Here is a 13,391-nt window from a genome sequence, read left to right as displayed (position 1 = left end):
TCTGGGACCTGCATTCTAGGCTATCACAGGCTGCCCCCAGGCCCTCCTCTCCTTTCCTTTTTCCCTGCCTAGGAGGCAAAGAACAAGCCTTTTCCCAGAATGCCAGCCTTGAGGAGGGGGGACGAGAAAGCCCCTGGCCTCAGGGAGAATGGGAGAGAAGAACCCGCTGGTTCTTGGTGGGGCAGAATCTCCAGAGAGAGAGGGGCTGGATATATTTGGGACAGAGGGGAATGCTTAGTGATGGTGAGCAATTTTGAAGGGGCAACTGATGGACTTGAGTGATTTGTGGGAAAGTCCGGGGAGCAAGAGGAAGTGATGCTGCACACTAGTGTTTTCAGAAAGAGAGAACCATGCACTGGATAGTGCTCCTGGGACTGACCTCGGATCCCACCTACTCTCTGCCCCTGACTGAGCTAACTCTTCATCTGTCTGCAATGCCGTCCCTAGCTTAATAACCCTATCTGGCATGATAAACAGGAAAAAAAAAAGGGTAACTAGGAGGGAGGAAGAAATAATATTTATAAACTATCATTTTAAAAAGATGAGTTATCATCCAGTTTGCCACTCTGGATTTCCCAGCCTTTTATTAGAAGCACAGTATGCTGTTTCAGACCAGACCCATTAGTCACATTTGACTGATCTGTAGGATCAACCGATATCATTTTCAGTCATTTATTAAAGAAACTGCTCCTCTCTCTCTCTCTCTCTCTCTCTCTCTATTTACACACACACGCACACACACACACAAGCTAGAGAGGCAGTTTCATTAGTACATGACTGAAAACGACACATAATATCAGATGAAAATATATTTACAAGTAAAATCCGGAGTAGTACGTACAATAAACTTAATTTTAAATCTAAAGTGCTCAGCATGTTAATTTTCATTTTAAGGTTTTTTTTCTCTAATGTGGAGTAGAAAGCATTGGAACCAAGTAAAATGTTCTTCTAACTCCCTTGCCCTGAACATTTTCCCCCCAGTCAAAGGGATCGTTTGTTTCTGTGTTCTGCTTTGAAATAGCCACTTTGTATGAAGTCACCATTAATATCATTTCTGGGTTAGTTGGCGGTATCATTGAAAAGTACTATCTGGTAGGTCCTTGGAATTTTGCTCTTGAAATTGTCTGTTTTAGATGATACCTATTCAGTTTCTCTAACATTTTCTGACACAGTATCCCACTTTCATTTGCATATAACTTTGAAAACTTTAATCTTCCAGAGTAAAATTTCCCATGCTTTATGTCTGCCTCGGTGCTATTTCTTTTTTTTTAATTTTTTAAAGTTTAAAATTTTTAAACAAGCCATTTTCAGAGGGACGGTAGATAAAAATTGATAGTTCTGGTTAGGTTTTTAAAAAAGAGTTTCAGATCATTTTTGAACCGCTGTAGCATCTCAAAGGTTTGGAGTCGCAATCTGCAGTTCCACAGGCGTGGTAACCTTGAAGTCAGAGAGGTGTCTTTCCTTGTACTGTGAATATAATCCCAGACTGGTCTGAGTTATAAACCATAGAAAATCATTATTTGCACAGCTAAAGTAGAACTCATTCACTTGAAACATTATATGTCAAACACTCCAAATTGGTGATGGTGTGTGTTCACTTCCCAGGACCTGTGTACTTCCTGCATAGTTTCCAAACAACTGCACAGAACGACACCTAGGCAGAATGCATCCAGACCGTGCTCCTCCCTGTCAAAATATCCTTTGGCTCAGAGGGAGGAACACTGGGCTGGTGCAATTTTGTAGTATAAACTTGAATTCTATATCCGGGATGGGTCAGTATTATAGAGCAGTAGGTCTCTTTTTTATCAAACTTAGGTGGTTTGCCTTTCCACCACTAGGTTGTGATAGAGGCCAGGATGAAAATAACATGGAGTTGTGCTGGTTACATGGGGAAGCAGAATTATGACGATTTTACAAAGATGGTGACTGTCCTCTTAATTAACAGGAATTTACCCCTTTTCAAAGAGGTTGTGTTTTGGGGCCAGATTTTCCAATGAACTCGAGTCAGATTTTCAAGTGCTCAGCACCGACAGTTGGGGGGCAGATTTTCAAAATAATTCAGCATCCAACATACTCCCCAAAATGCTGAACTCTTCTGAGAGTCTAGTTGCATATTTAAATTTTCCACATGGGAGCTGAGCTCTTGAAAATCTGACCCTGTTTTGTGGGTGCTGAGCCTTCCAGAAATTCTGGTTGTAGGGATTAATTTGGTCCCTTCTTGCCTCTGGGGCGCTAGGTGACATTGGCTAAAAATGACTTTTTCCATGCATACTTCGGAAAAAGATTGCACCATTTCGCTGTAATATGAACCTTGCCAGGTCATCTAGCTCTTGGTGACCTCCAGAGCTACCTAGATCTTTGTGACCTGCAGATTGGATTACAGTAATGTGCCCTACTTGGGGAGCCTGAAGCTACAACTGCAGCTGAATGAAGCAGCTCAGTTGTGTTTTTAGCTTCAGGGAACTCATTACACCCGTGCTCCAAAGACAGCACTGTCTCCTTATTTGCTTCCAGGTGGAGTTTACAGTGTGGAAAGTGATCTTTAAAGCCATATAAGGCTTGTATTTCCCGAGAGACAGATCTTGATTCAGGAGTTCAGTGCCCCCATTTGTTGGAGAGAACCTGAGTTTGCTGATCTTCAGTGCATTTCTGATTGTGCCAAAGGTAGTGAGGGATGATGTTACTGATCTTTTTGTCGCTAACTGGCGTGTGTTCTGTTCATAATTTATGCATGTGTAGCTGGAAGGCATGAGATGTGTGAATTTTTTAAAATTAAAAAGAGAGAGATTCCAAATTGTTCATCAACCACTAATTTCACTTTGCAGTGTTTTGGGATTCTAGTCAACATGAAAGGTATTTCATACCTAAAGAAGAAGGCAAACCACATTGTTTGTACTGATGATACTGTATAAATGTTTTATTCTTTATTCCTCCACAGGAGGTCTCCAGCAGCAAGTCAGCCACCAGTCTCCAGAGTTAGCCTGCAAGGTATGAATGTGATTTGTAATCACTTGAAAGTTTCAAAGTAAACTGTATGTCCCCTTGTTATATATCATACTGTTAAAACTGGGATCTCTTGTTTTATAAGATATCTTGCCTGATTCTCCTCTCGCACTGATGTAAATTGGGTATATGTAATCAGACCCATATTTTTTATATATATAATCTTGTTCTTATTTTTACCCTTTATGTGCAAGAAGAACATTGTAATTTTGGGCGGTAAGCCACGGCTGTAGAAGATAATTAATTTGTTATCCTTAGGATTCCCTATTCTATATAGGCCTGGACAGGCCCTATATGACAAAACTTAAACAGGCTCAGACATAGCTATATATTTTACATTTGTTTTAATTTGAGTTTGTTTCCACTGGAACTGCATAAGAGCTAAAATCAAAGGTTAAATCCTGAAGACCTTTTTCAGGCAAAATTACTATTGTCTTCCTTAGGATGTTCTGGAGTGTTTTAAAAAAATCTTTTATTCAGTGACAAAGAGAGAGAATGCATGCCAGTGGATTGAATTAATTCTTATTAATTAATTATTTCTTATTAATTAATTTACTGGGACCAGATGGCATTCACCCAAGAGTTCTGAAAGAACTCAAATGTGAAATTGTGAAACTATTAACTATGGTTTGTAACCTGTCCTTTAAATCACCTTCTGTACCCAATGACTGGAAGCTAGCTAATGTAATGCCAATATTTAGAAAGGGCTCTAGAGGTGATCCCGGCAATTACAGACTGTTAAGTCTAATGTCAGTGCCAGGCAAATTAGTTGAAACAAGAGTAAAGAATAAAATAGTCAGACACATAGAAGAATATAAATTGTTGGGCAAAAGTCAACATGGTTTCTGTAAAGGGAAGTCATGTCTTACTAATCTATTAGAGTTTTTTGAAGGGGTCAACAAACATGTGGACAAGGGAGATTCAGTGGACATAGTATACTTAGATTTCCAGAAAGCCTTTGACAAGGTCACTCACCAAAGGCTCTTACGTAAATTACTTTTTCATGGGATAAGAGAGAAGATCCTTTCATGGATTGAGAACTGGTTAAAAGACTGGGAACAAAAGGTAGGAATAAATGGTAAATTTTCAGAATGGAGAGGGGTAACTGGTGGTGTTCCCCAGGGTCAGTCCTCGGACCAATCCTATCCAACTTATTCATAAATGATCTGGCGAAAGGGGTAAACAGTGAGGTGGCAAAGTTTGTAGATGATACTAAACTGCTCAAGATAGTTAAGACCAAAGCAAACTGTGAAGAACTTCAAAAAGTTCTCACAAAACTAAGTGATTGGACAACAAAATGACAAATTAAATTTAATGTGGATAAATGTAAAGTAATGCACATTGGAAGAATTAACCCCAATTATACATACAGTATGATGGGGGCTAATTTAGCTACAACTAATCAGGAAAGAGATCTTGGAGTCATGGATAGTTCTCTGAAGACGTCCACACAGTGTGCAGCAGCAGTCAAGAAAGCAAACAGGATGTTAGGAATCATTAAAAAAGGATAGAGACTAAGACAGAGAATATCTTATTGCCCTTATATAAATCCATGGTATACCCACATCTTGAATACTGTGTACAGATGTGGTCTCCTCATCTCAAAAAAGATATACTGGCATTAGAAAAGTTTCAGAGAAGGGCAGCTAAAATTATTAGGGGTTTGGAACAGGTCCCATATAAGGAGAGCTTAAAGAGGCTAGGACTTTTCAGCTTGGAAAAGAGAAGACTAAGGGGGGATATGATAGAGATATATAAAATCATAGTGGTGTGGAGAAAGTGAATAAGAAAAAGTTCTTCTTCGAGTGATTGCTCACATCCATTCCAGTTAGGTGTGCGCGCCGCGCGTGCACGTTCGTCGGAAACTTTTTTACCCTAGCAACTCCAGTGGGCCGGCAGGTCGCCCCCTAGAGTGGCGCCACCATGGCGCTCTATATATACCCCCGCCGGCCCGCCCGCTCCTCAGTTCCTTCTTACCGCCGTGTCGGTCGTTGGAACTGTGGAGCGCGGCATAGCTGTCCTCCACGTCCCTAGCTCTCCTAGTTTCTATCGCTTGTCTATCGCTTATCTCTAGTTCCATATAGTTGTTAATTAGTATTGTTAAGTAGATAGTTTAGTAAATAGTTGTTAAGTAGTTCTTTGCCGGGGGCTTAGCCCTTCCCGGCACCCGGCGCCAGGCTCATGCCTGTTTCGCCAGGCTTCAAGCAGTGTGCGGCCTGCAAGAAGCCCATGCCTACCAGCGATCCCCACGAAGCGTGCCTGAAGTGCCTCGGGGAATCGCACAGATCTGACAAGTGCCGCATCTGTAAGGCTTTTAAGCCGAGGACAAAAAAGGAGAGGGATCAGAGGCTCCGAACTCTCCTAATGGAGGCGGCACTTGACCCGTCGACTTCGCAGACCGTGGTTTCGGCACCGGCACCGGATCGCTCCGGCACCGAGAAGACTCCCCGGCACCGACCTTCTCCGGCACCGGAATCAGAGCCTAGGCCGTCGAAGTCTGATACTCCGGCCAGGCAGACCCGGCTTGAGCGCCCGGCCTCGACATCGGCCGCGGCGCCGCCGGCACCGTCAGCACCGTTGACTCCGGGCCCGGCGGGTCCGTTGAGTCCGGTGCCGCCGAGCTCCCCCATGAGATCTGGGGTTGAGATAGTGGTCCCATCCACTCCGGAGACCTTCGCCTCGGCTCGGGACCTTATTGCCCTGACTGAGCCCACTCGGCTGCCACCCCCGGTACCTCCGGTGCGGGTTGTATCCAGAGGCAAGCCCATGCTGTCGGCGCCGCCCAGAGACAGTCGTTCGCCATCCAGGTCCCGACGTCTTGGGCGCTCCAGATCCCGACGCCGCTCGCAGTCCCGGCACCGCTCCCCTCAGCGATACCGGTCGCACTCGCGGCAACGGTCGGCATCGAGACGGTCGCGGTCAGGCTCCAGTCGGCGTCACCGGCACCGCGACTCCAGGAGCAGGTCCCGACGCTACTCGCCGCACCGGTCGACCTCCCGGCACCGAGCTGGTGGCAGGTCCCGGTCTCGGTCGACCTCCCGGCGCCGAGCTGGTGGTAGGTCCCGGTCGACCTCCCGGCACCGAGCTGGGGGCAGGTCCCGGTCGACCTCCCGGCACCGAGCTGGTGGCAGGTCCCGCTACCGAAGCGGCACCCGGTACCGATCAGGATCCCGGCACCGTGATAGATCCCGATCCCGGTCCCGATCCCGGCACCGATATGACTCCCGGCACCGGTCCCCGGCACCGAGACGATCCTCCGTGCCGGCCCGCGCGGACCCATACCATCCGGGGTCGGCCCCGCCGTGGCCCTCGAGACAGCCGTCCGTATCTTCTCAGACGGACAGTGGGTATGCGCTCGGCACCGACCGGCAGGCGGCGCTGTTCGGGGATCCGCCGCTGCAAGACCAAGGCCCACAACAGTGGGGATTCTGGACACCCTGGGCATACCATCAGGCCCAGGGCCCCCAGCAGCTCCCTGCCAGACCGGCGACTGCGGAGCGTAGGGCCCCTGAAGCCTCCTTGTCTCGCCCCCCTCCTTCCCCGGAAGGGGAGGAAGGGTCCAAACAGCAGGACTCCGCTGTGGCTCCGGAGGCAGAGGCGAGGGCTGAGGATGACCCTCAGTTGGACACCATCGTGCCTGGGGTCTCCTCATCCTCCTCCCCAGATGAGGCGGTGGCGGGTACCTCCTCCAACAGTCCCCCCCCGCTGGATCTCAGGGCGCACCAGGACCTCCTCAGGCGTTTGGCTCAAAACCTGAGTCTGCAGGCAGAGGAGGTCTCGGAGATAGAGGACCCAATTGTCACCATCCTCTCTTCCGATGCTCCCACCAGGGTCGCCCTGCCGTTCATACGGACCATCCAGGCCAATGCCAATACTATCTGGCAGTCCCCGGCCTCCATCCCTCCGACAGCGAAAGGAGTCGAGAGGAAGTACATGGCCCCTTCTAAGGGGTACGAATATTTACATGTTCACCCGACTCCCGGTTCACTGGTAGTGCAATCGGTGAACGATAGGGAGCGTCACGGCCAGGAGGCTCCGGCCCCCAAATCCAGAGAAGCCAGGCGGATGGACCTCCTTGGCCGTAAGGTGTATTCGGCTGGGGCACTGCAGCTCAGGGTCTCTAACCAGCAGGCCCTGCTGAGCAGATACGCCTTTAACTCCTGGGTGGCAGTGGACAAATTTAAGGAGCTGCTGCCACAGGATGCTCGCCAAGAGTTTACGGCCATCCTGGACGAAGGCAAGAAGGTCGCGCGCACGGCCTTACAAGCCTCCTTGGACGCTGCGGACTCGGCTGCCCGTACCCTCGCGTCAGGAGTTACGATGCGTCGCATCTCCTGGCTGCAGGTTTCCGGCCTTTCGCCGGAGCTCCAGCACACAATACAGGACCTTCCTTTCGAAGGCCAGGGCCTGTTTTCCGATAAGACAGACCCCAGACTTAAGAGTCTAAAGGACAACCGGGTCATTGCGCGGTCCCTCGGGATGCACACCCCCGTGACACAGCGTAGACCCTTTAGGCCGCAACAACAGCAGCACCGTAGGCCGTTTTCCCAGTTCCGCCAGCGGCAGGACCTTTACAGGCGCCGCGGCAGGAACGGCAGGCGCAGGCAGTCTGGGAACCAAGGGGGGCAGAACCAAAGCTCCTCGAAACCCCCGCCTGGTCCTAAGCCTTCATTTTGAAGGTGCGCCCGAGGGCGCGGTAACAGTTTCCCTTATGGATCCTTTCCCCCCGTTTTCAAGCCGCCTTTCGTTTTTCCTCCCGGCGTGGTCCCAAATAACATCGGACCGCTGGGTCTTAAGCCTGGTGCAGACGGGATACCGCCTGCAGTTTGTTTCGTTTCCTCCTTCCCGCCCTCCTTCCTCGTCCCTCTTCAGGGACCCCTCTCACGAGCAATTCCTTCGACAGGAGGTGCAGACGCTCCTCAGCAAAGGAGCTATAGAGGCGGTTCCGGAGAACGAGAAAGGCAAGGGGTTTTACTCCCGCTACTTTCTGATCCCCAAGGCCAAGGGGGGCCTCAGGCCTATCCTCGACCTGCGAGAACTCAACAAATACCTCGTGAAGTTGAAGTTCCGCATGGTATCCCTGGGGACCATTATTCCATCCCTGGATCCGGGAGACTGGTACGCCGCCCTCGACATGCAGGACGCGTATTTCCACATTGCCATTTGGCCGCGCCACAGACGCTTTCTCCGCTTCGTTGTGGGGGCTCTTCATTATCAGTTTGCAGTCCTCCCATTCGGCCTGTCCACGGCCCCGAGGGTGTTTACAAAATGCATGGCAGTTGTCGTGGCGCATCTTCGGCGCAACCGTATCCACGTGTTCCCTTATCTGGACGACTGGTTGATTCGGGGCACGTCGGAACAACAGGTCAGCAGCCATGTCCGCCTGATCACCGCCATATTTGCAAGTCTGGGCCTCTTGATAAACACAGACAAGTCCACTCTGAGGCCCACGCAGAAGGTGGAATTTATCGGGGCGGTCTTGGATGCCACTGTGGGCAGGGCCTCGCTACCTCTGCAACGGTTCCAGACCATGGCGGCGATCGTTCAACGTTTGCGGTCAGCCCCGTTGACGTCAGTGAGGACATGTCTAACCCTGTTAGGCCACATGGCGGCGTGCACTTTTGTGACCGGCTACGCTCGGCTCCACATGAGGCCTCTCCAGCTGTGGCTTATCAGCCGTTACAGGCCGCAAAGGCAACCTTTAGACATGTTAGTCACAATTCCCCAGAAGGTCTTAGATTCTCTCGGCTGGTGGTTGGACCAGTCCGTATTATGTGCGGGTCTTCCCTTTCACCCCTCTCAGCCATCGGTATCCCTGACAACGGATGCCTCAGATCTGGGCTGGGGGGCCCACCTAGGGACCCTGCGGACACAGGGCCTGTGGTCCCAGGAGGAGGTGGGGCTCCACATCAACATACGGGAGTTGAGAGCGGTCCGCCTTGCTTGTCAAGCGTTTTGTCATCAGCTTCAGGGTCGTTGTGTCGCCGTGTTTACGGACAACACGACGACGATGTACTATATCAACAAGCAGGGCGGCACCAGGTCCTCCTCCCTGTGCCACGAGGCGATACGTCTCTGGGACTTTTGCGTAGCCCACTCCATTCACCTCAGGGCTTCCTTCCTCCCTGGAGTACGGAACACTCTGGCAGATCGATTGAGCAGATCCTTCCTGTCACACGAGTGGTCCCTTCGCCTGGATGTCGCTCTCTCCATTTTCCGGAGGTGGGGTTATCCCCGGGTGGACCTCTTCGCGTCCAAGGGGAACAGGAAGTGCCCAGCGTTCTGCTCCTTTCAGGGCAGGGAGCCGGGGTCGATAGCGGATGCCTTCCTCATCCAGTGGTCGACCCACCTGTGCTATGCATTTCCCCCGTTCCCTCTGGTCCACAAGGTCCTCCTGAAGGTGCGCAGGGACAGGGCGCTCGTGATCATGGTGGCCCCGGCGTGGCCCAGGCAGCACTGGTACACCATGCTGCTGGACTTGGCCATAGCCGACCCAGTTCCCCTGCCCCTTCATCCGGACCTGATTACCCAGGACCACGGGACCCTCTGTCACCCAGACCTGCAGTCGCTGCACCTAGCGGCCTGGCTCCTGCGTGGCTGACTGGCTCAGAGCTGCGCTGCTCTACGCCCGTGAGAGAGGTGCTCTTGAGCAGCAGGAAACCGTCCACAAGAGCCACATATTCAGCGAAATGGAAGCGCTTCTCCTGTTGGTGCGTAGAGAGAAGTCTCCGCCCTATGGAAGTTTCGGTTTCCGAAATATTAGACTACGTTTTGTCCCTCAAAGGGCAAGGTCTGGCTTTATCGTCATTGCGAGTCCACCTAGCAGCTATCTCCACCTTTCACCCGGGTGTGGACGGTCGCTCCGTTTTTTCTCACCCGACGGTGTCGAGATTCCTTAAAGGGCTGGAACGTTTATTCCCTAACGTCCGTCCCCCTGCCCCAACCTGGGATCTTAACCTGGTGTTGTCCCGGCTCATGGGACCCCCCTTTGAGCCGTTAGCTACTTGCTCCCTGCTCTACCTCTCTTGGAAAACTGCCTTTCTAGTGGCTATCACCTCAGCTAGACGGGTGTCGGAGCTCCGAGCTCTGATGGTAGACCCTCCATATACGGTCTTCCACAAGGATAAGGTGCAGCTGAGGCCACACCCTGCTTTTCTGCCCAAGGTGGTCTCAGCCTTTCATATCAACCAAGAGATTTTCCTTCTGGTTTTTTTCCCAAAACCTCACTCCTCAGGCAGGGAGCAGCAGCTCCACTCGCTGGATGTCCGTAGGGCTCTCGCGTTCTACATAGAGAGGACTAAGCCCTTCCGAAAATCCCCCCAACTTTTCGTGGCGGTAGCAGATCGTATGAAAGGTCTTCCTATCTCCTCCCAGAGGATATCCTCTTGGGTTACGTCCTGTATCAGGACTTGTTATGACTTGGCCCATGTCCCTGCGGGCCGTGTGACTGCGCATTCTACCAGGGCGCAGGCGTCGTCGCTGGCTTTCCTAGCCCGTGTGCCCATCCAGGAAATCTGTCGGGCAGCGACCTGGTCATCGGTCCACACCTTTGCTTCCCACTACGCCCTGGTCCAGCAGTCGAGGGAGGATGCGGCCTTCGGAACTGCAGTGCTCCGGGCCGCGACTTCTCACTCCGACCCCACCGCCTAGGTATGGCTTGGGAGTCACCTAACTGGAATGGATGTGAGCAATCACTCGAAGAAGAAAAGACGGTTACTCACCTTTGTAACTGTTGTTCTTCGAGATGTGTTGCTCACATCCATTCCACACCCGCCCTCCTTCCCCACTGTCGGAGTAACCGGCAAGAAGGAACTGAGGAGCGGGCGGGCCGGCGGGGGTATATATAGAGCGCCATGGTGGCGCCACTCTAGGGGGCGACCTGCCGGCCCACTGGAGTTGCTAGGGTAAAAAAGTTTCCGACGAACGTGCACGCGCGGCGCGCACACCTAACTGGAATGGATGTGAGCAACACATCTCGAAGAACAACAGTTACAAAGGTGAGTAACCGTCTTTTATTTACTTTTCCCCATAAAAGAACTAGGGGCCAGCAAATGAAATTAATAAGCAGCAGGTTTAAAACAAATAAAAGGAAGTTCTTCACACAGTGCACCGTCAACTTGTGGAACTCCTTGCCTGAGGAGGTTGTGAAGGCAAGGACTATAACAGGGTTTAAAAGAGAACTGGATAAATTAGTGGAGGTTAAGTCCATTAATGGATATTAGCCAGGATGGGTAAGAAATGGTGTCCCTAACCTCTGTTTGTCAGAGAGTGGAGATGGATGGCAGGAGAGAGATCACTTGATCATTGCCTGTTTGGTTCACTCCCTCTGGGGCACCTGGCAGTGGCCACTGTCGGTAGACAGGATACTGGGCTAGATGGACCCTTGTATGGCCGTTCTTATGTTCTTAAACACATGTAGTTTATTGTCCGAATTACCTCAAAGCAGTGTTCAGACTTAGAGAATATTATAGAAGTTGCACGGGCATAATGATTCGACTCTTGAAGATGGATGCCCCATTTGTTGCTTTTGTAGGTAATTGTTATTGAGCGCTGCACCTTCTTGCTACAGAGTAACAGCCCCTACATTAGCAAAAGGTTTCATTCAGCCATACTGTCAAGGCTGACCCTATTCATTTTGCTGCTCTGTGTGTTCACTTCTTTCCCCACTCTCCACTAATCCATCTCTTGAATCCCACCCCAAGTTTTATAGGGTTATTTAACATTTTCCCATTAATATTTCTCTGATTGTGGTTTTAGATTCACTTGTTCCCCTTTAAGTATATATGTTCCTTCTTTTTCCCTTTTCCCCTTCACTCTTTCTTGGTGAATCTTTTCCTCCTTTTTGTCTTCCTGTTTTCCCCTCTGAAAAATTTCCCTTAGTGTATACTTTTCCATTATTGCGATTCCCTCTGCCCATTCCACTTTTCCCAGGTTTTGTTTTTACCAGTCTCTGCCTGCCTCTCTCTCTCTTTTCCCTGTCACTATCTCCTTTCTTTTTTTCATTTTCCAGACATTCCTATTATATATCCTAACTGCTCCCTTTCACGTGTACCCTATCACTCAGACTTGTGCACACATGCTTCTTCCCCTTCAGAGACTAACACAGAGGGGTTCTGGGTTCTCTTTGGTCTTGGAGGGGAATAATATTAAGCCAAGTCTTCAGAGGGAGTGTACCAATCAGGGCTGAGCTGAGCTCACACTGCCAGGGTTAGTCTTACCACACAGAGCAAAGTGAGTCCCAATCAATAGTTCAGCACCTGTTCTACCACAGTCTCTGCTGGAGTTGAGGGCAGATGGGAGCGGAGTGTGCAGTCTCTGCTTTTGGGCAAAAGAGGAGCAGCAAAGGGAGGCAGAGGGTGAGAGCAATCCTTGCGGGTGACAGGAGAGCAACGGAACATAGGTGAAGAAGCAGAGAGAGGGATCAGCTACTGGGGTGTGGGAGGCAGAAGGAGGAAGCTGCGTCTTGAAGGGTATTTGTTTATTTTTTCCAGGTTAGTTTATTGTCTATTCTCTCTCCCCCACCACCCTGCATCTTGCTAACCAAAGCAGCAGCATGGTGCACCTGTAGGGCAGGGACAGCCCTGTTTGCAGCATATGAAGCTTTATTTCCTACCAATAAACCGATGTGGATGTGAAACCATTCATAAAATTTTATCTTTTCATTTTCAGTAATTATGGGCAAGGAGTGACTGCTGAAGGGTGATTTTCATATTGGGTGCTATTCACTGGCAGCTGGATTAATAGCTAACATAGTCATTTGATTTTTCCTAACATGATCCATATTTTGTGGTATAGAAATTTATTATATTGGAGGTTTTTCTGGTAGGTTAGTCAAAAAATAACTAACGCCTCTCATGCGAAAGCCTCTAATGCAGTGTTCACATATGATCTTAAACTCATCATTTGCTCACTGTCATATTCACAGCATTCAGATAGGATTAAGAGGAACACAATTCATCACTTTTATCTGTAAATTATGATTTTAGTAGGACTTTTGTCTTATATGCCTTATTAGAAAGTCCTATGCAATTTAATAGAGAATGATAACCTTACCATAGAACTTTTGTATACCACTTACAGAATCTTATAGCAAAGATATTATTCTCTGTTCAATTCTGTACATATTTAGAATAGTTTCGATAGACCCTTATTTCTGCATTTACAAAGAAATTATAGGGATTTGCACTGTTGCCAGCTCTTGAGATTTTATCATGAGTCTCATGATATTTGGCATTTTGCTGAAAGCCCCAGCACCTTGAGTCATGTGATTTTTATGAATCTCTCTGCTCTTTTTTTTTCCTCCTGGCCTTTGTGGTTCTGGAGAAAAGCATGAAAACATGAACACTAAAAACTCAAAAACCAGAAGACAAATGAAAAGATACCCAACA

The 13,391-nt window shown here is 49.4% G+C and overlaps 1 protein-coding gene across 3 annotated transcripts in view; it reads left to right on the top strand.

Moving 5' to 3' along the window:
- The window catches only part of PDE4B (phosphodiesterase 4B), a 378,929-nt gene that overhangs the window by 291,143 nt on the left and 74,395 nt on the right, over positions 1-13,391 (top strand). For all 3 annotated transcript variants that reach the window (XM_030572883.1, XM_030572884.1, XM_030572885.1), the window contains one exon: positions 2,939-2,988. In XM_030572883.1, coding sequence (XP_030428743.1) covers positions 2,939-2,988 — 50 coding nt within the window. The remainder of the gene's footprint in view (positions 1-2,938; positions 2,989-13,391) is intronic.

This window comes from Gopherus evgoodei, chromosome 8 (assembly GCF_007399415.2).
Source record: "Gopherus evgoodei ecotype Sinaloan lineage chromosome 8, rGopEvg1_v1.p, whole genome shotgun sequence".
NCBI classification, from domain to species: Eukaryota; Metazoa; Chordata; order Testudines; family Testudinidae; genus Gopherus; species Gopherus evgoodei.
The sequence above is the reverse complement of the archived record's forward strand: the minus strand, read 5'-3'. Positions and strand labels throughout refer to the sequence as shown.